Below are 26,541 nucleotides of genomic sequence, written 5' to 3'. Positions count from 1 at the left end.
GCCATGCTATTTTGCATGCGAGAAGTGGGGAAGGATTCCCTTGTACACACACACACACACACACACACACCCCACTCCTTTCCTTTTTTAGAGGAAATAAATCATCCAGCCCCCTTGTCTTCCCCGAGTCTTTTGTCAGGGCAATAGCATTCTCATTAAAGGCTTTCCATCTTCCATCAAGGAGATGGAAAACACTCATTTTCACATTTGCAAGTCATTTCAGGCTTCCTGTCGCCAGAGGGTGGGTTAAATTAACTGGCAGAATGGCAAACTGTTTGGTATGTGTTTTTTTTAACTAATGTTTATTTATTTATTTATTTATTTTCTCTCTCTCTCTCTCTCTGGGGAGTCTTGCCTGCTGTTGAAGATTGTCTTCAATGATGGCTGATGTGATCAGGGGTTCAGGCGTCACCCTCTGCAGTGAGGCACTAAAAGAGATGCAAACAACCTCACCTCTCTCCTTGAGATGATTTGCTCACTAGCCAAGAGGCTGCCTCTGTTGAAGTGATGTTCCAGGTTGGGTTGTTTTCTGACAATCCTGCTGAGGGCTATAGAATCCATTCTAGTGATTTACATGTAATGTACATATATATATGTGTGTGTGTGTGTGTGTGTGTGTGTGTGTGTGTGTGTGATATGTCACAAACACATTGTTATTACCATTCTCATATTTATATATAAAACACATTCACACACTGTCTTCCTTTTCACTCTCTCTTTCTTCTCTCTTTCTCTTTCTCTCCCTTGCTCCCTCACACCCCATCTCCCTGGATACCTGTCTCCTTGACAACTTGCGAACACTCCTCTGTTCCTTGTTTTCAGCAGAGTGGAACAATAGAACAGACAACTCTGCTCGCTCTTGTTCCATCTCATTTGCATGGGATCCCTGCCATTTTGCGAGGATGAGACGCTCTTCCGAGGGCGAGGTGAGGATGTTCAAAGCAGAGGTGGGAAATCAGCCAGCTCCAAAGAGTCCCCTTTTGTCCGTGGAGCATCGAGGGAACAGGCATGCAATACTGAATGGAGAATCCGTGTGCAAACTATTTCTGTCTTTTAACATGTTATCACATGCTTTGTTTGCTGCTCTATTACATTTTTTTTTTTCAAGAACATATATTATTCTGGATATAGGTATCTTTTACATTCACAGCATATGGCTTCCACAATGAGAAAAAAATTGATGATTGAAGATATTTTCATGTTAAATATTTTTACAACATAAAAATATTTAACATGAAAACAATAAATTCATCACATTATATAACATGACACTCATGACATATTTTATATGATAACTTTGTAATATTATACCAGATCATTAGTCATTAGATCATTAGTATATTGTTATAACATGAAACCTTTTAGCCATGTTTCTTTTTTATGTTATCACTGTGCTTAACCAACAGCTACACATCCAAAATTCTTAGCTATGGTATAAATGATGTAGCACAAATATTGAACATTTAGTCAAATATTGTAAAGGATCATATTATACCAATATCTATCCCATATTTACAGGTTCCATATCTACAAGCTACAGATGGACAGTAAAGCCTCCTGAATGCAGCAGAATGGCTTCATGTTTATGAGGCAGAGGTTTCAATAGTGAGTTTGGCAGTCAAGCTTATTTTTCTTTCTCAACAGCTGCTTTCCCTAACCAAAAACATCTGTTGCTTTTACTCTGAAGTGTGTGATGTTTTGAGGCAATCTGTTCTGATATCTTTCATTACACTTGGGGTTACTTGAAATATGTATTTCTTCTCACTGATCAAGCTTTGTGTGGTTTCTGCAATAAGTGATTGTCAAATCATTTTGTTTTCATTAAAAAAAGACAGTGAATAGATAGAAAATGTATCAGACACAAATTTAAGGTTTTAAATCTGTTTATCAGAAAAATAAGAGATAAGTTAACAACAATAGATATCATAAGAAAAGGAGGATGTCTTCTGTTGTTTGAGATAAACATGTGTATCTAGAGAGTAGGTTCATAGCTACGATTATTTGTCCCTGAAGAAAACATAGCAAAAAAAGAATGGGAAATACTCTCAGCCATCCACATCCATGGAGGCAAAAATATATCCACACAAGGAAATTATTGTGCCTAAAGTTCCTCAGGGATCTGTCAAGGGCCCAATTGAGTTTCTGTGTAAACAACCATCAAAATGGCAGCTGCTGCTCAGGCAGTGGCAAAACTCTGTGCTTATAAACTACTGGGACTTTGTGCAACTAGGTAACTGACTGAGGCCATGGAACACATGCAGGTGAGTCATCACTGAGCACCACTGGGATTGTTAACTTCCATTTTTGGAAAACAGTTGGTAAAACTCAATTACTTCAGACTCGCCATTGTCTGCGGTTAACTTTTAAAAGCAGCCAGAGCTTACTCTAGTTCTCTTCATACAATTTTTAAGGAGTTTTATTGTATAGGTTTCTCACAAGAGAATGCTCAATGGTTAAACATCAGATTAAATCCTCAAGTTCAGATCAATTTCTTCACAATGCATTTAAGTATAGGCAGAGAATAAGAGAGAATAATCTCAATCCGATGCTCCTACATGTGTGCAGAATTGCTGGGTTGTCAGCGGTAGTTCCAAGAGACCAAGCATAAGGTTATTTCCAGGTATCTTAGATTATTCCTCCCAAACACTTGAAAACATGCTGACCCAAATGACAGATGCCAGTGGCATATTCCAATTCCTTGTGCACAGGGAGGCTGGGTGTAAAAAGGCGTAGGCTGTTGGACCACTGGATGAAGATCTTGAACTGGAAGGTCAAGATTTTCCCAGACAGCAGTTGAGTCTTGGTGAAGAAAGATGCCATCTGCAGTACATCCGTGAACAATAAAGCAGGCTTCTGTCACAGTCATTAATCATTAATCTCAATTGATTGTCAAGAAGCCTAGAACGCAGATATGGAGCCCATAGTAAAGTGATTTAATGGCTGACAAGCCACTTAGAATACACACATGTGCACACACACACAGGCTTGTTGTGGGGGTGTTTGGTGTTTGGACTGTGCACGTGGCCTCTTTGGCTAAATCACACGGGTGATGAGGAGGGTTGTTCGTTGTTCTGAGGACACCATGGGGGGGGGTTTGGGCAGACCTCTCAGAGTGCTGCGCTTCGGCCCACTTTCATCATAATGCTTCATTACCATCTTCAGTCCTCATGCATGATTTAGCCTCTGTTCTGAAGCACACCCCTTGTGAGAGCTTGAAAAACAACCTCTCTCTTTCCGTCTCTCTCTATCTACATCTCTCTCTCTTCTTCTCTCTCTCTCTCTCTCTCTCTCTCTCTCTCTCTCTTGCTATTGCATCACCCACTCTTTGATTCTGTGCTTTAAGTGTAAAGTCATTCATTTTTTTCCCTGTGAGAGAGCTGTAGTCTCAACAACCCGCTTCAGCGGAGTGACTTCTCCTCAGATCTTTGAGAACACTTTGCAAACTGTTGTGGTCCAGCAGACTGTGGTGCTGTTTGGTCACATTAGATGCTACGGTATCTGATCAAGGCGTGTATATTTATATTATCTCCATTATATCCATATTATTCTCTTGCTCTCTGCCTTAGCGTAGCCTAGGGTAGCAAACAAAGGAGAATTGATAAAGATGATGAACTCAGATGAAAATCTATGGTCAACTCTGTGTTAATATATGAATGCAGGCAGGTGGAAGGGATATAATGTAGGCGTGCACACCGCTATGTGTATGCATGTGACAGGAGAGATAGCGTGGGTGGCTTGTGAATGAGATATGGTCAAACAGTCGTCTCGATCTTCTCAATGATCTCCACGATGGACTTTGACGGCGACAGCAGCGTGCAGCCGTCCTGTTCCCACAGGCTAGTGGGGCTGGAGTCTCCGTCACTGCTCAGCTCATCTTCGTCGTCTTCGTCATCCTCATCCTCGTCGTCCTCGTCTTCGCAGGAGTCTTCATCGCACGACTCCATGTAGTGCACGCCGAGAGCATTGATCCCCGAGTCCTCAGAGCTGGAGGGCGAGGAGCAGTGGTCCATTTTAGGACCCAGGACCGACTTGGGCTTGTCCCCCCTAGTCAGATGCCTGGTGCCCCTGTGCTCTTTCTGCAGGGTGACCTGCTTGGGAGGCCGCTGAGGGAGTGGGTGAGGGGGGGGCTGAGGATGCCGAGATGGGGACGGAGGTGGGGGCACGTGGGGGTGGGGCTGGGGCTGAGGCTGAGGCGGAGCCGGCTGCGCCCGCTGCACATAGCACATCTTCCCGTTGATGCGCTTGACGACGTAGTCGTCCACGAAGAGGTCGGAGATGACGCAGAACTTGGGCGAGTCCAGGCAGGGTGGGGCGCGGAAGGCCGGGGCATTCCGCAGGAAGCGCTCCACCAATGAGATGGACAGGTCAATGGAGTGGGCGTGGCCAGAAGGCGTAGCAGGCACTGGGGTGCTGGGAAGCTTGACGACCGTGGTCATCGGCTGGTACACATATTTACCTGCAGAGAAACACACACGGGGAGAGATAGTCATGCTTTATGCAGTCATTATGCATACAGTAAACCAGATACTGTGCTGAACAAAGACTGAACTGACTTGAAAAAGGAGGATAGAGAGAGAGGGAGTGAGAGGGGAAGTGAGAGAGAGAGCAGTGAAAAAATATATTGCTAGTAGCATGTGTCACACCCACACAGCAACACAAACACATTTCAAATAAGTGCCAGACTGGCACTCAGGCCCGATGGTGTTGAGTCCAAAAATAACACAGGGAGAGTGACAGCTTTAAATAAAACCCTGCTAACTGCCCTGAACAAACTAACTTTATAACAAGAAGCAGTTTTTCAAAAATGATCAATTCTCCATTCAGTTCAACATATTGGTTTTAGTAAAAACATTGTACTTCATCTGAGTAAATATCAACTGAAATTTTAGCTTCCTAATTCAGAGATTCCCATAGACAAATCTGACCTTAAGCTTTCACTAATTTAAAATAATTGATTTATTTAAATACATTCAGGCGGCGGGACAGGATCTGGGCAGATGCTGTGAAGGCGCTTTGAGTGTCATTTCTGGATCGTGACCAAGTAGTGCGAGCAAAACCAGAAGGTTTCCCATTCTTAACGAGGCTCAGATGGCCAGTAATTGGCCTCACACAAACCGGTGCCTTCAACAGGGTTTGAAATGGTGAATGGTGAGGTGCAGATGTAATGACTTCATGCAGTTCAACTGCTAGAGCCAGAAGCGAATGATATTGAAGTCATAGGTTCAATACTCAAGAAGCACATGTGGTGGGGGGGGAAATTATATCTGACCTATGAACAGTTTAATAAATATTATATACTCAATGTGTAAAAGACTTAGTGTTTTATATAAATGACTCCTTGAGTTCCAATGAATTGTAAAGACTTTCTGAGATTTAAAAACTTCACTCAACCTTTGGGAGGCATCCTAATGTGTCCTTAAATTCCATAGATGTACTGGTACAATGCTGCCCAATCAAACATTTTATGTACAAACTGCCAAGAGCATTGGCATTTCTGTGTGAAGGCTGAGGGCCATTGATCCATCACTGGCGCTTTGTTGACTTTTTTTTCCCTGAGATAGCTTGATTTCATGACAGAGGCATCTGTGAATATCTTCACATCATTCTCCTCTGTCAGAAAACACTGTTTACACTCTAGGATGACAAGATGACCTTTATTCTGAGCTCATAGTCGATACTTCTCCATGACACCTCTTTCTCTATCTAAGAGAAGATGCCATTTACAATGCTTCATGAGGAGACAGATAGCTGAGCTTGTTGTCAAGTAAACACACACTCACTCACACAGCTCACAATGGCAAATCACCTCCTCGAGATTCTCATTAACAAAGGCACTGTCCATGGCCCGCAGTGAACGTGCAAAGTGTAGGAGTGTTAATGACTGAGACACAAACCGAAAAAAAGAGTGCACTGGAACAGTAGATAACACGAAAGAAAGACTGACACAGGCTTTCAACAAGAACTTGCCAGCAGTTTTATGGCATATGGCATAACTGTGCTACATAAAGAAACCATAGTGAGCATTACAATTCAGCTGCACTGCTCCTGGACAATCTGTCTTCTCCGTGATTGGAAACGGGTAGAGATTAGTCCCATTGAGCTTATTATGAACAATTTACATTTTTGGTCTGCGGAGCTCTGGAGATCAGCGATGATTGTGCAGGCTGATGACAATGGCCTAATTGGCCGCACGGAGAGCGAGATAATCCCGCGGACCGCTGAAGGGAGCATGCTGTGTGTTCACACATTTGCATACTTACACTACACATGAAAAAAAGGAACATATGATACGTGGACATTATATAGTGTTGGTGGGGTTACTATATACAAGCATGAGCTCTATCATTGATTACATTATTTCTTCTATCTCTTGTTGTTATTTTAGTATCTCCTGTTTTTATTAACATACAAATTGAGTACACTCTGCAGTCTCCCCTGGTGTCTCCCTCTCTCTCTCTCTCTCTCTCTCACACACACACACACATATTCTCTCTCTCTATCTCTCTCTCTCACACACACACACACACACACATAGTACGTCATGAAACAGTCCATCTTTTTCAGCAGCCTGGAGGAGTTATGTGATCTTGACAGAAGGTGACGACGGCGATGAGAGGCGGGCCGTGAGCATAGTCGCCGCTTCCACGGCACGTAGGAAGGAGGGAGGGAGAGAGGCAGGGGAAAAAAGAAAGAAAGGAAAAAACGAGAATGTCAGGTTATGAATAAGACATCTCTCTTAGCAGCACCTCTCCATGCCCGCTGCAAGTGCTCTCGCTCCTCTCCTGAAGATTGTTACACCACGGGTGGGGCGTGTGGTTATAACATATGTCATGGACGCAACACATTTGTAGGTGGTCATTTCACATCACTGTCTTTTTCTTCTTTTCCCTATTTTGTTTTTATTTCTTTATGTTTTTCTCTCTCTCCTCTCTTTCCAACTTGACCAGGTAATTCACAGTTCAAATTCTTAGAGGGCAGTTTACATCTCTCTTTCTCTCTTGCGTGTTTTCTAACATGAAATCCAGTAAGAAACATGTCTTCAAATCATCGTTTTGCTTGCTTGAATGCGAACTTAAGAGTGATGTTAACCTATTTAAGTTAACAGCATTGTCGTGAGAGCACGACTGCGCTTGCAGTGTTCGGCCGGGGAGACCGGGGACAGCTGCAACACTTTTTGCATTTGGCTCTGTTACTCAGAGACGGTTTGGATCAGACAAACCAATTTTTTATACAATACACTTACATATGTCTGTTAATAGGGGCGGTGGTAGTGTAGTGGTTAAGGAGCTGGGCTAGTGTGCAGTAGCCTGAAAGTTGTTGGTTCAATTCCTGGCTTCCACCGTTGTGCCCTTGAGCAAGGCACTTAACCCCAAGTTGCTCGGGGGACAATGTGATCCCTTGTAATATAGCTGACATTTGTAAGTCACTTTGGTCAAGAAGTGTCTGCTAAATGTAATGTAATGACAGTTGCAACATTGTTTGGGGATGGTTGCAACATGTTAAAAATACAATATATTACAATATATGTCAGTGCAGCAAAATTATTATTTTTGTATGTAAATACAAGTTATGTAAATTATAATAATATTACAGTGTTATTTATTCACCAGCTTTGATTTGTCTAGATGAGTAGGCCTTATGTGCAGATGTCAAATATTGAAATTGATATAAAATACAGTAGGACTTTAGTGACATAGGAAGAATGGAACAATTTGGGAGGCAATTAACTTTTATTTAGACTATTTTAAAAAAATATATGTTTTATATTATCATATTTATGCATTGTTGCATTGTTGCAACTGTCCCCTTTCCTGTCAGCCATGATAAAACCTCAAGTGCTAGCTAAACAAGGGGACCTTGACACATGCTAACCATACTAGCTTAAAGTTAACATATCACTCATTTAAATCATATAAGTTTGAGCTGAATCACAAAAACTGTGACAGCAGTTTAACAGAAACAAAGCTCAAGAAAATAAATACTTTCATACCTAAAAAACAGTTTTTTTTACAATAAATCCTGGAGCAGTTCAGGAATCTCCTTGCTTTTTCTCTGCTAGGGGGGGCATCCAACTGAGCATATGCAGTGTGAGTGTCATCACTCTACCTTGTTTCTGATTGGAGAAAATTGACATGTTGCAACCATCCCCTGTTGCAATTGTCCCCGGTCTCCCTATGTCTACGTGCACACCTGCCTACCATCAGGATACTTAGCTACGAGTACACAAATCATTTATGTGAAATAACCAAATGTATTTGTTCCCCCCTGACCCCCCCTCCTAGACAAAAAAAAGTTGGGTGACCCTCCCCTCAACAAAGAATAAAAAGACATGACCCTCCCCTATTTTCCTCCGGTGGCCCCTTCAATAAATAACGAACAGTCCCTAAGATACAGTGAATTCTCGCCCTGGGGACTTGATGTTCCGTGCTCACCCCACAGCAACAAAAGGACAGGATGTGAAAGCACCTCCCCACACACACACACACACACACATACAAGGTAATTGGCCATCATTCACTGAAGCGGCTCTCTCTGCATTATTTCCACTTGCACCTGTAACTATCAGCCTGAAAGCTTTGCCTCCAGGTCGCCAGTGCTGTTGTTCGCCTCATTGCTTTCTGATGCTAGAATTCCCCACAGAGAAGATGAAGGCAACAAGCATTAGAGGAGGGCACAGTGGATTCCTTGCTTCCCAGAGCTTCATGCACAAACACAGATTTTTTTATTTTTATTTTTCTCAGTAGCCTTACAGCTGAGTGTGCAGGTAATGTGCATGACTTCAGAAATGTCTGAATTCGAAATGAACAACATCTGCCTGGAGCATTGGAACATAGCGAGGCTAGCATGCTAATCTGAATTCATCTTTGAGGGGAGCGAGATGCGATAGACATAGAGCTCAGCTTCACGGGTGCATATCATCTCCTGAGGTGCTCTCGCTAAAACCTATCCAATGGTTGCTGTGTTTCTGAGAGTGCATGTTTGGCCATGCATAAATAAAATGTCAGAAAATGAATTCTGGTCTGATGAAACAAAATTGGACCCTGGCATGAGATTCTTCTTTGGACTCCAGATCATACCTGTCAGCATTTAGCTTTCCAAAAACGGGAGAGATTTTTTTTAGTGTTTATACCGGATCTGTGTTTGCATATTTAATACGTTTCATACATGTGTTTCAACACTGCATTTCGGTCGTTGCTTTTACCTTACCATTACTTTACGCATGCCAGTTATGTAGGCTATCCACCAGCTGCCTGCCTGCAGCCTACTTCCAAAACTCCAAAGCTGTCAGATTTGGTTCCGAGGGCACAAGTTCAGTGTATCAACAACACTCAATAACAGTTTATGTGATGTGTTAATCAATTAAATTCCCAACAATTTCACAACAGCTAGTTCTGGAGTAGGCCATTCAACTAGCCCGCTTGCTTACGACGAGACTCAGGCTGCGCAGTCGGCACCCGCTTCCTTATTTGGGTTTTGGATTGCCAGGTTTTAGCCTATGACAAAACGGTTGAACTTGAAACGAAGTGATCGTGTATGTGTAGGGTGTATTTCATACACAATCTGGCCCAATTCGAGGGGCGGCACCAAGCATGCATTTGAAACTCTCACTGCACGCAGTTGGATAACGCTACGACCAATCACAACAATTTATCAGTGTCAGTCATCAGTGTAGCTCGCCTTTGTCCCGCCTACACCGATTTGATTGGTCCCTCTCTTTCGAGAGATAGAAGAAATTTGGATCATTGCTCGTGGCCAGAGTATCTTGCGGGCACAATTCAAATTGTGCTCTCGCGAGAACTCTGGATTTCCAGGGTAGGAAAAACGGGAGTGTTGACAGGTATGCTCCAGATCTTGAAGAATTTTGTATTCTGTATCCATATTCTTCGTGCAAGGTGCAACGTTTCGATCTTGTCATGCACATCAAAAGCAGAGTTTTTTTTTAAATGCCTGACAAAAAAAACTCTGCTTTTGATGCAGCATAACACATGAAACAGTCTTGTCCTGGTCCTTCATCATTCCTTCCTGGATGGATATTTCATGGCTCTCTTGCTGACAGGGCCTCAATAACACACACACTAAAATATATATTATCTTTTAATGTTGATTTTGTGGAGATAAAAAGAGAATATTTTATCACGGCTTTCTTAATTGAGATAAGATGAGATCTGATCATTAGTTTTGCATGGGTTACATCTTGGGGGGGGGGGCACCCTCCCAGTAGATTCACAGTTTTGCATGATTGCAACATGAGATGGATTTTTAATATGCAGGAGAGAACAGCCACACCCAGCAAAATTCTAGAACAGACTGAATTTATATGCCCCCAGAGCCCAAAGGTCTTTAAAGCAGATCTACCAACAGACGGCTACACTGCCCTCTCAGCTGGGAGTTGAACATCTCACTAAAAGATGTCTGAACAAGATGCCAAGAAGCAGAGTTAGGACTATTTTGTACCAGCAAGTCTATAATTACTGGCAGACTTCTTACTGACAGTAGCGTGCTCATCCCTGTTCACTGCACAGCATTTGGTTTTCTCTCATTGCCAATGTTTGTGTTTCTCTCATTCGAGAAAACATTCCACAAGCTTAAACCTGGTTGTGTATTCATTTCAAGTATCGGATTCGGAAAAACGTCCTCGGCTTAAACTGAATTTCAACATCTGATGGCAGCATTGTATTCTGGGTCTGAGTGTGCTTTGAAACTCCAGTGCAAGAACACAGGATGTCCTGTTTCCTTTCACAAATAAGCATATAATGCTCTGGAGACATGGTCAGGGTGTGCCTCCCACACTGAGAAAAGTTATTCACAGTGTACATAAAGCTACTCTGAGAATGGAACTGAGGTCTAAAATGATTAATTCATAGTTCTGTGTTATTTAACATATAACTATGAACATTTTGAGTAAACCATTTTATAGCCACATTAAGTGACCTTAAACTTAATGCAATGACTATGTTTGGGCTTGGTGGTGGAGCAGTGGTAACGTCACTGACTGACAATCGATCAACCCCGGTTCAATTAACGCCATTGTGAGTATGTACGTGTCGCTGTGGATAAAAGTGTCTGCTAAATATCAGTCAACTGGTTATGGAAGTCTACCCTGCTGAGGTGATTAAACTATCCTGCTTATGTGTATTTATTAACATGCACAGCTGTGACAACAGACAAATGAAAGTTCACAAAACCCTGACAAAGCAATCTTGCAAACTTCAAGTATACAATCCTATAATAGTCCTCAATGGGAATTCTCTATGCCGGCACTTTTATGTGAGGATGAATGATACAACAGGAGAATTCAGAATGAGGGTGATAGGTAATTTCCCTCGTTTTCATCTCTTTCTCTCTCTCTCCCTCTGTGTCTCATGCGACACCGTCCACTACAGCTCTCTTTGTAGCCCTCTTCTCCAGTAATTGCACGTCCAGACACTTCCTGTGCAGACAGCTCAGGGTTAGCGTGCTGTGGACTAAGATGGATGAGCAGGCCAGAAGAAACATCACACTCAGACTATTCCTCGGGATTAGACAGCTGGTACAGGGTTCAGGCCCAGGTCTGAGGTCACTAGAGGTGGGAAGCTCAGTCAGTGGGCAGTTCGCAATACTGAACAGTGCTTCAAAGTGGACGTGGGGATTTTGGAGAAGAAGTGAAACTAAGCAGCTCAGAGAGGTCAGAAAGGTAATCTTAACTCATAGCCTCAGATTTCCTCACTTAAGACAAATCTTTCACTGAGAGCAATATGTCAAAAGGTCAGTTGTTGTTACAATATTGTTAGATGTTAAAATATAGTATTCTTCAATTCTGTTTCCCGACAAAGTCTACTTTTCCTAAGAAAGAGTTTGCTTTGACTGTCCCACTAAGGCCTAGTTTCTTTAATGTTTGTCTTTCTGCTGTTGGAGCACAACTGTTTTGAAAATGTTACCTGCTTGTCTATGATACACAAGACATCCCCTCAAGCGCTGTTTCTTTGTAAGAGAGCTCAACAAATATCACATTTAATACTTCAGTGTCTCAGCCCACAGTATGACAAAACATCAGGGGCTTTGCTTTTACAAGGCACATTGGTAACACTTTACATAATATTAAGGTTCCGCTACAACATTATTGCCGCATTAATTAACACAACAAAACTGTAATAGCCTTTTACTGTAATAAAGTAGAAGTAATATTGAAGGTCATGGTTACATCAACTATATCCTAATTACAGCACGAATAAGCAATTAGGATATACATAACCTCATAATTAATAACCTCATAATTAACAAACATGAAGGTATAACAGCTGTAGTCAATGTTTTATTTATGCTGACCACTACAGTAATTACTCTTAACTAATTTGAAATGAACACTTGTGTTTTATAAGCTTGTTGTTCCTGTACTGATTTATAAAATGGGAAAGGCATTTCTTTACCGCACACTTGCCTAGTGTACCCACACAGAGGAGAAGGCATCTGCTTCTCAGCACGACAAGTTTAAAGATGAGAACACCTTGCATCAGTGCGGTTAATGGCGACGGGGGGCACTGGGCATCAGAGTCACTGTGTATCACTCACTACCACTACCACAACCACTTACACACACACACACACACACACACACACACACACACAAATACACGGACACACACATGCACATGCACACACAAATGCACATACACATGCCAAGCAAGTTGAAGTCTTTCTCTTTCTAAGTCTCTCTCCCTCTACCCCTCCTCTCTCACAGATGCACACACACACACACACACACACACACACACGTGCACACAAACACACACACACGCACACACACATGCACACACACACACACACACACACACACACACACACACACACCTGCCCCCACAGGACACGATATGGCACCAGCCCTGGCAGACCTCCAGCACCCCTGACATCCCCCTTGTGGGGCCGACCCAGCTGTGTGTGGGCAACCCCCATGCCCCCCCCACACACACACACACACACTCAGTGCAGGTTTAATCTCTGAAAATGTGCTACTCTGCACTCTCTGCTCCTTCGATTTGATTTACCCTCATCAAGCAATGGGGACTCACTCCATGGAGCGTTTTCTTTTTTTTCCCTGAAAGGGCTGGCTGGAGTGCTCTCTTGACACAGAGAACGTGTCAAAATAGAACGCTCAAAAGTGAAACGGAACCATGAGTGTGGCCTGCTCAAAATATCACACATTCATTGGGGTTGTTTTTTTTGTTTGTTGCTTTTTGCTCTTTGAAAAAAGATTCACACACACACACTCAGTTCTTGACCACTAGGGAACAGAATCAAATGGAGAATTACAGTAACAGGATGGAAAAAACAGTTTGGAAAGGACTAGATTTTCAGTAAGCCACTGTCCTGAGGGCAGCTCAAGGCCTTTGTGGGGGAAGGGAGGGGGGAAGGGGAATCCTCTTCTTCTGGGAGGCAACCTATATATAGATGACGGTTGTGATGCAGTTTGTCATACACACCCCAGAGTATGATTTAGCCATTACTTTAGACATTTTTTGACAACATGACAAATATGTTTCATGGACAAATATTCCACATTTCTTCCAAAATACATTTCTAAAATTCCACAAGTCATGACTGACATTTTGGGACAATATATCCAAAACTAAAGCACAGCATCAAAGACAATTTTGGTGTCAGTCTAAAACTAACTGCTCATACAAAAGAACTAATACATAACATATCAAATAGAATGAAACAAAATGAACAACACGATTAACACATCTCAAAACGGAGAGCATTCCATCAACCAAACCAAAAACAAATTTGCAGAAGGGGAGGTTTCTCTTCCTGTATCTGTCTCAATACTGAGAACCAGAAGAGTCACAAATGAAGTCTTTGGAGGGAATAAAATTATTCCAGTGTGCCAAACAAACGTGCACCACACACACACACACACACACACACACACACACACACACACACACACACAGACACAGACACACAGAGCAAACAGCAAAGAGGGGAAATACAGAGGAGGTCTCTGTAGGATTGCATGAGAAGCCCTTTGAGACGGCCTCCTGGTACAAATCCTATTCTGTATTCAAACATGCAGCAGAGAGAGAGAGAGAGAGAGAGAGAAGCACAGAGATACACTGTAGAAACACACTAACAGAAAGTCCAAACCAATAGATAGAAAGATGGATGGTTTTAGAGAGAGAGAGAGAGAGAGAGTACAGTACATATAAGGTATTTACATCTGTTTGACTCCCTCTTTCTCTCTCCCTCTTTCTCTCTCTTTCTCACTCTCTCTCTCTTTCTTCCTCTCACCCTCATCTAAGCTTATGACACATTCCACCTCTCACTCTATCACGCACAATTCTCTCTCCTCTCTAAAAACCTCTCTTCTCATTTACACACACACACACACATATGCACATACACACACATGCTCTCCCTGACTTAATTCGATACCCTCTCTCAACAACTACTCAGGCCTTTGTAAACAAACAAAGACACATACATACACCCCTAACACTTACACACTACAGTATAGCAGTCATCACCCTAGAATTATGCAAACATAACACATTCACTCACACACACACACATACACAAACACACACACACACACACAGAGCAAAAAACAAAACACTTGCTCCACAAACACTCTCTCAGAACACTCAGGATCCTTCTCCAGGCTCATCTAGCAGGAGGACTCAGGATTAGCCCTCATTATGTTTACACCAACAGTGTCTCTTTAACAAACATCTTCTTCCGACATAATTACCATGGCGACCTCACTTAGCAGAGGTGCTGTCTGTGTATGTGCATGTGTGTGTGTGTGTGCGCTGCAGATAACCACACAACAGTGCTGCTTTTGTTGAATTCTTTAAAGTCCTGATGCATAATTGCATCTTGTTTACTTCATGCCTTTTTATATTTGTATATGATGGCAGCAAATGACACGATCATGTGATATCCATGTGAGGAGAATGAGTCGAGATCCTGGAGTGACTGTCAGCTGATATCTGGGTCTGTATTTGTATCAGTTCTGCCTCTCTGTAGAAAGATCATCAACGTACCATTGCAGACAAACTCCAGAATTTGATAGAGGTGCAGAGGTGCTGTCGGTAGAGTTGGTTCTTGCAAGATTCAATTTGTCACTGAGAACCAGAAATGTACTCTGACTTTCTCATCTTTCTTTTCTATTTTTCATCAGTTCCCACAGAAACTAATACATTTTACTTTTACTAATTACTGTAATTTATTCTGACCTCCTCTAGATGTCTCTAAAGGAGAAATCTTCCTTCAGTGGCAGATAACTACACTAGAGAAGTAATGATTTTGAACTTCTACTTGTCTCAACTTGGTTTCACATTCAACATGTCTTGGATGGATATAACACCTCTGCAATGTTGAGAGATGACAGCAATAGCAAGCATGTGGAGAAAATGACGCATCATTCTGTAGGGAAGTTGACTAAAATCCATTTTTGGCCTCAGTGTCCTAAATAGTTAGTAGCCTAACTCTGCCAATATGTAGACTGACCTGTTTTTCTGTCAGTAAGCCTGAAAATACATTGAGTCTCTCTTTTGCTCTCTTTCCCTCTCCCATGTGTGTGTGTGTATGTGTGTGTGTGTGTGTGTGTGTTTGTGTTGTACACTTCCATAAAAACATGTCGACATGATTGCTTATTCCCTAAGAGGCTCTGAAGAATCTGCGGAATCTACTTCCTCCCCTGGCCTGCCATCATATGATCACATGACAGCCCTTAGCACAGTGACAGGCAGGCGGCCATTTTAACAGAGACCCTGTTGTTATCCCCAGGAGAAAGGCTGTACAGTCACTCCACAGGGATCCAGCCACAACTGCACTGTTCATTCTGCTGTATTGTTACTGCACAGTCAACCCAGGATTCAACACTACTACAGTGCATATGGATTGAGATCTGGGGTGAAGTAGATTAAGGCCTGGAATTTATGACCAGTCTTAAACTTTTCTTCCATCACAGATACTTCTGAGAATTTAATTTTTTTCACAATCTTCATAATTTGGACAGCTTTAATTCCCAATCAGATAAAAGAGGAAGATATGTATAGTCTTCACATCCAACAAAAAAACACAACAGGTAATTAGATGTGGTAATTAGATGTATACAGCACCCTCCTTTGACTAAAAATAGGAATACAATCATCTTTTGGCATTTTATCCAAAAATCCTAATGAAGGAATACTTTCGACAAAAACACATGCCACACAATTATTGTCTGTACTTTTTACACAACTTTACCAGGGGTGCCAATAAATGTACCTAAAGTATCTACATATTTGGGAGACCATGAAAAAATCCAGTTCATGTCAATATTTAAACTCCATAAAAATAATGGCAGAACTTGGGTTGGTGTTCTGAGTTGTTTTCAACGTGTAGTGAAATAGCCCATGAGCCTATACATAACCAAAGAACTCTTCCTGCAAGACAGCATATGACTAATCAAACCACATTGCTAATAAAAGCACACTTATCCATTTATCTACAAAAGCTTGTTGGCAACTCTAAATGTAGAGAAACTATTTGGAAGAGTTTAATCCATATTCATTCTTGTCCCTTAGCCTACACTTAAGTTATCCAATACGCAATTTGAAATGAACCGCAGCTATTTCTGACAGCAATTACATCTGATTGTTCCAAAACACGTGAAAGATCAGTGGATCACGTTTTAATACATGCAATAATTGTGTGTTATGAATTTTTACAATTTTAATATTCTGACAAAAAAGGGGGATTTCTAGTCTGAGGATGGAAACTTCTGTTGTGACGTAAACCATACGCTGACTGCACAAACTCCTGCAGTAGGGGATGCCAGGTGGATACGAAGAAAAGGGAACAATGGCACTCACTTCTGTGGGCTACATGGAATTCTGAATGAAAAGCTAGAACTGCTTGAACTTGTTTTACGCTGAAAAAGGCTTTTAAAAGCTGTCAAAAGTTACATATGCATACCCTGACAACAAATATGATGACATGACATCCTCAACCCCATGACCAACATCTTTCATCATAATTAATCTCCCATTGCGATGTGAATAAGAACGCATCCCATTATTTCAAAAGATGAGCATTGATACTGTCATGGGAATATAGGCTACAGCCTCATACAGAGGGATAATGAGAAAGGTCGGGGAACCAAACATGCAATATACCACGTATTGAGGACAGTATTTAACCACTTCAAAACGCTGTATGTTTTCGGCTGTGAATGTGAACATGAAGAGCCGGTACTTACAGTGGCACCATCCCAAATGACAGCACCAGTGCAGCTTGAAGCACTTTCCGTGGCTGTGCGTGGCGCATATGGACAGCCCGTCGCAGGGAAGAAAGTCCGGTCTGCCTGCGCAGCTCCTGGCCAGAGCTTGCGCTTCATCCAACTTCTCGCTCTTTTGTCCGCCCGAAGCAGCCATCGTGAACTACCCAGGATCAAACCCTGACCACTCGCCACATTAGAGGATGCTGGATGATTATGGTTTTAAAGATGCGCTCCGGGTGTTTTCGTTATCCCGTGGCAATCAAATGGTCGTTCGCTTCCACAGCGAAATCATATGAATATCACAGAAACGTTACACCCAAGAATGTAGCGGGCACGAGGCTAGTGAAAAAACGGCAAAGTTTCTTATAATATGGCACCTTCCGCGCTCCAACGTTCTGCTCCTTCGGTCGAAGCCAGATCGCAAATATAAAGCACGGGTAAAACAGTAGAGAGGGATGAACTGTATAAGCAGAATAAAAAATCCTGTGTTTAAGGGCGTATTGGTTTGTATCCGAACCTCCGAGTAAAATGCATTCCCTTCCTTCGTCTCTCGTCTCTCCTCTCCTCCCCTTTTCCCTCCCCAACTTTCTCCTGTCTCCCGGAGGGAAGTCGCAGGGTCCGGTTACTGCCGGTAGAGAGAGCGGAGAAATTGTAGAGTCGTTCCCCTGCTTCCCCTCTCAAGAATGTTATGAGTTTCTGTTCGCGCACCTCCACGTCTTATGAGGATCGCCCTCCCCCCCAAAACTGGCAAGATGGAGCTTTCACAACGTTACTATTGAAAGCTGGCGTTGAAATACTACTGGTAACTGAAGCAAATATATAACATTGGATGAATTTAAATATCGTGGCTATCAGAGAACGAATAATTTATGCTGTCATTGGCAATGTGCTGAACTGAAATATTCTTTTTTTTAGGCGGAAATACAGTTAGGCGACTCATAACTCGTATTTACATTTAGACTGGGACTCTAGACTTTATTTTCCACGGATGGATTTTAGTAGATAATAAATCATCCATCATGGTAATCAATTTGACACTACCGCTCTTTTAAAAATAGTCTACCACAGTGCTGTCCAAGAATAGCCCTCTACTAGTTACGGTCATGTTTACTAAAATAAAAATGCATAGGTTTTACTTTCCACCATACATTGTATCACACACAGAGACAAATAATGGTTCCTGTTTTTTAAACTTTTTTGTTCATATTCTTTACTTCAACTGGGCCTCAAAGCTGTACAGGAAATGACTCAGAATCTGAGGTTTTCGTGTCTTTCTTTCATGTGGGTGGATTGGGACAGGAATGTAAGGGTATTGGCTACCTACCTCAAGAGATGGACCTGGAAAGAATAGAAAAACAACTTTATAATGCTGAAAGAGATGCTCTGCATTTGCAAGAGAACATGGCCTTGGTTTCACAGCCACCCAGGGCAATCTCAAACAAGTGATGGAGAAGGGGCATTAGACAAGCCCCTCTTATCCTCCAGTGAATACAGTAACATGAAAGAAAGGCACAAGCTGGCATTATCAACAGAGAAAGCTTCAGAGTAGATGTAGGCTTAATGGAACATTCTTCCTCACTTCAAAAGACTCCTTCAGCTTCAGAACCATCACCTATTTCACTGTGGCTGATCTAAACTCACCCTTTAAAAAACAAAACATAGGTGTATGGGTGTGGGTGTATGTAGGTGTTTATTTTATCAATCTTAAATATACTGTATGTTATTTTGGTGTCGTGTCATGTGTTCCTTGTGGCAATATATGAAAATATTCCCTTTGATTGTACCATGAAAAGGAATCCTTTCTGTGTTTCGTTCTCTGAAAATACATCACCCGGGCCAGTCTCATCAGTTCACTCTCGTCCCCAGGGTGGACGCGGCAGACAAAGCTCTGTTCACAAGGGGGTCCCAGGGGATGAGAGGAGATGGAAACAGCAGACACCCCCCTCCCCAAGGAGGAGGGGCTCAGCTGGGCTTTCCCCTTCCCACTTGATTGTCATTAAAATGGTTGATGTGGGCGCAGTCTCTTGACTGGATGAGCATGAGCCTTCAGCAGATCAGAAGCTGCAACATGGACTCTCTCTGTCCTGGAGGTCACAAGATGAAGAGCATAATGTAATGTAAACTTGTCTAGTTAATATTCATTTATGACACAGGGAAGGATACGTGATCGTACATACATAGTATATATGTGTGTGTTTATGTGGTGTGTGCTTGTTTGGAGTGTTTCGTGTGTGTGTGTGTTTGTGTGTGTGTGTGTGTGTGTGTAAGTGTGAGAGAGAAAGAGTATAAGTATATATACTTTTTTGATCCTGTGAGGGAAATTTGGTCTCTGCATTTTAACCCAATCGGTGAATTAGTGAAACACAAACAGCACATAGTGAACACACAGTGAGGTGAAGCACACACTAATCCCAGCGCAGTGAGCTGCCTGCTACATCGGCGGCGCTCGGGGAGCAGTGAGGGTTTAGGTGCCTTGCTCAAGGGCACGTCAGCCGCGGCCCACTGGTCGGGGCTCGAACCGGCAACCCTCCGGTTACAAGTCCAGAGTGCTAACCAGTGGGCCACGGCTGGAGAGAGGGAAGGGTCAATGTGTCTGCCTGGGGTGATTCCCCATGGAGCTCCATAGTGCTGAGGTTAAATGTCCATGGCAAAATGAATAAATCAATACCAGCTGTGATGGTAATGTGTCAAGGATCCTGTATCAACTGGAAATGTGTAAATACTGTATGTAATAGCATCTAGAACGTCCCATCATCAAGTACTCAGAAACATCATGGTATTTCCCATAAGTCAATTGCCTACAATATGGATTGCAAAATCGACCTAACAACATGCAGGTGCAGAATCACTGAATCACTGGTCCCTGCTAAAGAAGTGTTGAAAAGAGACGGACATGAGAGGCTCAATATGATAGTGATATGAGGATACCAAACTTCTGAAACAATGGCGAACATTGGACTGAGAGCCATTTCAATCCTCTCATCCTGTTTCCCGTTTGTCTTTCTTCCTGTCAGTACACACAAATAGATACTTTCAATGCAAGTTAAAAATAGAAATGAATGTGGAAGTGGAGTGGAATGGGAGTGGAACGTGATCCTGAAGGTCAGGTGGCACAGCACGGCTCTCCAAACCACAAGGTCATACGTTGGACAGCCATGGACAAGGAAGTGGGGTGATGAGAATGTCACTCAACTGCAATACACACTATATGTTCAGTTTACTGTAAGTCAGGGTGGATAAAAGAGTTTTCCACATAGCATTGTTGGCATTTTGTGAGGGAAGGCATTGGGGTCAAATCCAGCAGAAAGTCACGACCCTGTAAATCCTGTGATTATGAACGGTTAGCCAAAGCGTTTTTGTGGCTAACCCCCAGTCAGAGGAGCCGCCGCAACACCACCTGACCTTGTCGGCACAAGACAGTCAGCTGTCTCTCAATCAGAAGGTGGCCAGTCACCATGGTGATGGTTGTTGTTCACAGCATGAGCGTAACAAGGAGAGCAGTTGTGAATCTGAATTGCTGCTCCATCAAGAGGGACAGTCAACGCAATCTCAACTCTTGCCTTTCATTCAAGTTATCAAGACAGCAGAGATGGAGAGCCATTGAACATGTTTTTGAAGAGGCAAAGGCACATGGATGCAAGGATGCAAGTGCCCTTCATACACCCCTACCAGACATTCAAATGTTTACAGTGTATTCAGCAACACTAACTATGCTAATACACAAAAGCAAGTATTTCTTTGCACATAAGAAAAAAACTACTGAAAGGATAAATGCAATATTTTCCAACAGACATCTTAGAGGCCAAACAAAGTGGATTTCAAAAAAAGTAGAGGCCGGGAATGATGTGTGGTTGATGTCTGATCTCGTCAAAGCTCAATATTATATCCCTGTATACATGCTCATGCACCTACTGACTGACACACACACACACACACAAACACATACAAATTGATTTAGACAGTCATGTAGAGTATGACTTCTATCTCACCTTCTCTTCTAATTACTTTTAATTTAATCTGCCCTCCACCTAAAATGTCAATGCTCTGAGTCTCCAAGGTGACAACACAATAATTCATCATGTGGAGGGGCTCTGAATTGAAAGACGTTTTTAGTTGTTTTTATTGACCATGACCGACTGGCGAGTGCAGACCCATAATGGCGGCATACGGCAGCGCCAGCTGATTCATTTTCATGCCTCGTTGAACATTTATAACACCTTCTGATCCTTATTACTGTCTACCACCAGACACTGGGCAGTGTAGAGGACAAGCACAGTTAGAAAAAGAAACACCCACACACACACACACACACAAACGAGCACAAATATATGCTCTCTCACACACTCTACTCCAACCCCCCCCACCATACACACACACACACACACACACACACACACACACACACACTCATATGCACATTCACTCCCATATTCACATATACAGATCACACAGCCACAGAAACACACAGTCGTAGAAGAAGGTTAGGTAATCACTGACACTATCTCTACAGTCATTGTCATTCTAATAGCCATTCTATTAAACCTTTTGCAGCATGCTTTAAACACTGTGTAACCATAGCTTAAACACATTTTCTGCTTTGCACATTGTTTGCGATTCTGCAACACACGCACACACAAAACCCACAATTGCTCAAACAAAATGCAAAATGCCTCAAATCTCCAGCAAAATGACACACAACATTCAAAATGTCATAAACACATCTTTAAATCAAACATTCGCCTCACATTATAAACACTTTTGTCATACAGTAATATGACATTTTGGATACATCATGTACACACTGTTGCTCAAAACATAAAGCTCTTCTGTCTTTCATGGGCTTTCATGTAAAGTCCGATGTAATTTTCCTTTCATTGTCCTATCTGCATTGGTTCTAAACATTTCAACCGGAAATCCTCTAGGGGCAGATTGAAAGGGTCCATACCTATATAGAGAGTATATCTATTCATAGGTCTATACTAAGGCAATGACTGGATGGTGTTCAGTAAAGTAATGAGTGTTTACACATGTGAAGAGAGAGAGTGAAGCACTGGTGATTTTAGTGTGTAAGCAGTTGAAAACTGTAATATGACATTTTGGATACTTCATGTACACACACTGTTGCTCAAAATCTAAAGCTCCTCTGTCTTTCATGGGCTTCTATGTATATTTCCATACAAGAGTGAAAGTAATTTACAGAGAGAAGTTGAAAGACACAGTAAACATGTAAGCAATATTGAAACCAAAAATTTAGTGATTTTTCCCAAATAATTTGCTGTTGTCAATACAGTATTTTATAGCCAACAAGAAAAAAGGAAGCAAAATACAATACAATGACCACCAGATCTACTTGGCATTTTGAAAAGGCTGAATTTGCCAAAGACAGAAATGACTGTACAGTATTTCCAAAGAAAGAAATGACTGACTACTATCAAATTACTTTGCTTTTTCCAAAGAAAATATATTACTGTGTGTGTGTGTGTGTGTGTGTGTGTGTGTGTGTGTGTGCGTGGGGGTCTGGGCAGTTGGGCAAGTATTCATAGGCCTATAGACTCTATATATAGCTAATGGTAACTTGGGGACAAAAGACAAGTTTTACGTAAAGTCTACTTTTTGTAGAACATTACGCTAAAGTCCAATTCATTTTCATTTCAAAGTATCTGCATAGTTATGAACATTTCAACTGTAAATCTAGATTCATAGGCCTATACTAAGGCAATGATTGAATGGTGTTCAGTAAAGTAATGAGTGTTTGTACACTGAGGACAGAATATGAATAATTGGCGAATAAGTGTGGCATTTTGATAGGTTGTGTTTGAAAATGAAGTTACTTCCTGTTAGATTTTTGTGTGTTAGGTAAAAAAAATTGTTAGCCTGGAAAATCCAGACCCTGCAATCTAGAAAGATTAAGGGTCTGGCCACGAACAATGTAATGGCCCAACTCGAGGGGTGGCAACAAGCATGCATTTAAAAATCTCACTGCACGCAATTGGATAACACTAGACCATGTTTACTCTGAATGATTTTGGACTTCGACACAATCGGATAACACTACGACCAATGTTTACTGTCCTCCAATGTTGCAGCGCTATCTTCATCAGTTTAGCTGGTTCCCCGGGATGCAAGGGGTAAAAGTAACGTGCATCATTGCTCATTGCCAGAGTGTATCGCAGAGACAATTCCATTGTGTTCTTGCGAGAACTCTGGATTTCCAGGGTAGAAAATTGTGTATGGTGTTTTGAAAAATGTGTTTTAGGAAATTGAAAACCAGGTCAAATACTGAGAATTAGTGTATTTTGCAGATTTGGTGTGGGTTTATGATATGACCTGTTTAGAAAATTGTGGGTAACACTTTACTTGACGATATCGACATAAGAGTGACATGACACTGTCATGACACATGAACTCTAACCCTAACCCTAACCCTAATTGGGCAGCTGTGGCCCACTGGTTAGCACTCTGGACTTGTAACCGGAGAGTTGCCGGTTCGAGCCCCGACCAGTGGGCTGCGGCTGAAGTGCCCTTGAGCAAGGCACCTAACCCCTCACTGCTCCCCGGCGCCGCCCGTTGAAGCAGGCAGCTCACTGCGCCCGGGATTAGTGTGTGCTTCACCTCACTGTGTGCTGTTTGTGTTTCACTAATTCACCGATTGGGTTAAATGCAGAGACCAAATTTCCCTCACGGGATCAAAAAAGTATTTATACTTAATCATAACCCTACTGTAACTCTACGGGCCCGTCCCATTTCTCCCCCCTTAAAACTTCCATGTGGTTTTGATTGCCCTCAACATTAAAGCCCCCTCGACAAGGGAAGTGGAGGGTAAGATATTTCCCTATGAATTGAGACACCACTATATGCAAATTAGCGTAGCGAACATGCTCACCTACGTCACGCGCAGCGCCGACGTGTCTACCGTAACATTAGTGTTCAAAACTCAACAGTCCATCAGATGTGCATCAAACTAACATATTCCAACATATTTCGAAATTTTAATGTGCTTATTTGCGAAAATATATAAAAAATTTGGCCGGCTCGTTGAGCTCGCACAGTATCCTGGGTAATTTCATCTCCCACTTCGTTTTAAGCCTGCATCGGTCCTGGCTATATTTTGAAGGTTGATTTTAAGGGGAAAATAGCACTTCCCCTTGCTCCCTAAAGTAATGGGACACCCTAGCCCTACAAGTGCACGCGCAAAAACGAGGGTTAGGGCAAAAATCTAGGGGTAGGGGAGGTATTGGGACGGGCCCTAACTCTAACCCTAAACCCTAAACCTAACCCTAATCCGTTATGATAAAAAAACGAATGACACTTAATGACAGAAGCGCTATGTCATAAAAGTTTATGACTTGTTTATGACACGTTCGTGAGAGTGTCATGTCACCCTTATGTCGATACTGTCAAGTAAAGTGTAACCAAATTGTGTGACAAGCAAAGATTTAGTGTGTAAGCAGTTGAAAAAACTGTAAACCCCCACTCCACCCTGCCACACACACATAGAAGAAAAAATACATGTTTTTTTCAATAGCAATTTCTCCAGTAATTGTTTTTTTTCTTGTTACTGTTGTTTTGTTGCTACATTTTTCTATTTGTTTAGAGAGTACATTCACTTACATTGCATTGATAAGTGTGATTCTAGTTGTCTTTGTTTCTGTAAGAATGTTTGTTTTTTGTAAAAACTTTTGTTGCAAAAAATGTCAGTTGATTACTGCAGAAATTCTACTTTTGAGTTTCACAGAGAAGACCAGGGGCCTATTGCACAAAAGCAGAATTAAGACATCCGGGATAAGTTACTGAGCTGCTCTCAATGAATCCAAAACAAGAGTGTGCAAGCTTAATTAGTTGCACAACGAGCAAGCCAGGATGAGCAGACACGGATTCATCAAGCCAGGAGAAGCCGATCCTGGATAAGTGCGCACTCATGGCTCCCTCAAATAGACCCCGCCGCCGATCACAGATTCACTGATTCACCATGGCAATTAGAGCGGCTTCATTGCTTCTTCTACGGTGTGAAGTAGGTAGCGATAGCCTTTTCACAACAGCAACAAACAGCAACACCTCTGTTTAGGAGAATATTGCAACTAGTTCCGCGACCACCACGCGCGAAATGGTTAGGCACTCCCGTGACGTCACATTGTCGCATGACAGGTCGGTATGTAAAAGATAATTAATGATCACAAACATTTAAATAATGACCGTGGGTCTAGGTATATGTGATGACAATGTGTAGAGTGTAGTGGAATAACTATTGGTTTCCGTTTGTGGTGACTGCTGACTGAGATAAGGGATAAGATTAAATCCTGGAACTTAGCCTGGTCTGGAGCAGGCTAGCTCCACAGAATAAATCGCCATGGTAACTTATACCATAACATATCCTGCTGCCTATCCCACTTTTGTGCAACTGGATCACGGATAAATTGAGCCAGGATAACCAAGATATCCCGGCTTAATCCCTTATCCTAGTTTTGTGCAATAGGCCCCAAGAGTCCAATAAAATGACAATAAAAATAGAAACACAAAGACTGCAGTGTTTTATATAAAACACGTCAGTGTGCTGCTGTTGATTTGAAAGAGTAATTTAAACAGTGCATGTTTTGTATGGTTAATGTAATAATTACATTTTTAGAAAGGATTGTTGAGTTTTGATTGCAGTGTTTCATTTTGACATAGATGTGAGTTGTTTATCTCCAAGTGCTACACTGTATGTCTTATTTGGCTGTGTGTAGAGTTTTGACATAATGAGCCAAATTCTGTGAAAGTGTGAAAGCAATAGGCAAAAACTCTAAAAAGAGAACCATCAAAAGACAAATTCATCTATCATAACCCACAGATGTCAGCTAACACCATATTGTCTATTTTCACTATAACAGCCCCCCTCCAATATTCAACTCAATGTTTTGCACCCCTGCACACACCCCTTTGGTTGTGGCACTTTGTGTGTATGTGTGTGTGTGTGTGCGTGTGTGTGTGCGTGTGTGTGTGCATGTATGTATGTGGTGTTCCTGTGAGCACAGTAGTAGCTCAGCATGCAGTGGTGTATGAGGAGAGGGAACTGCTGCTGTTTCCTCTCCCCAGTTCCCCTGTGCATATGGCTGCTGCCACAGTCAATCTACAGTGAGATCTCAAGTTCACTTACAACAGAACAACATCTCTTTCGCCATCTATCTATCTATCTATCTATCTATCTATCTGTCTATGTATTACATTATGTGTCTCTCACACAGTGATTCTCATAGTTCCCAACCACCACCCCCACCCCCACTCTCAGATAATGTCCAAAAGCAGAGTTCTGGGATACT

General features: G+C 42.1%; 1 protein-coding gene across 1 annotated transcript; it reads right to left on the bottom strand.

Moving 5' to 3' along the window:
- Positions 1–1,865: 1,865 nt before the first annotated feature.
- On the bottom strand, positions 1,866–17,927 carry c23h3orf70 (chromosome 23 C3orf70 homolog). The gene is made up of 2 exons (XM_048235710.1): positions 17,225–17,927; positions 1,866–4,456 (listed from the first exon to the last, which is right to left on the bottom strand). The coding sequence occupies exons 1-2, from the start codon at positions 17,397–17,399 to the stop codon at positions 3,753–3,755; spliced, it is 879 nt and encodes a 292-aa protein (XP_048091667.1). The 5' UTR covers positions 17,400–17,927; the 3' UTR covers positions 1,866–3,752.
- Between the last annotated feature and the right edge of the window lie 8,614 nt (positions 17,928–26,541).

Source organism: Alosa alosa, chromosome 23 (genome assembly GCF_017589495.1).
Source record: "Alosa alosa isolate M-15738 ecotype Scorff River chromosome 23, AALO_Geno_1.1, whole genome shotgun sequence".
NCBI lineage: Eukaryota > Metazoa > Chordata > Actinopteri > Clupeiformes > Clupeidae > Alosa > Alosa alosa.
Note: the sequence above shows the minus strand (reverse complement) of the source record. Positions and strands in the feature narration are given on the sequence as shown.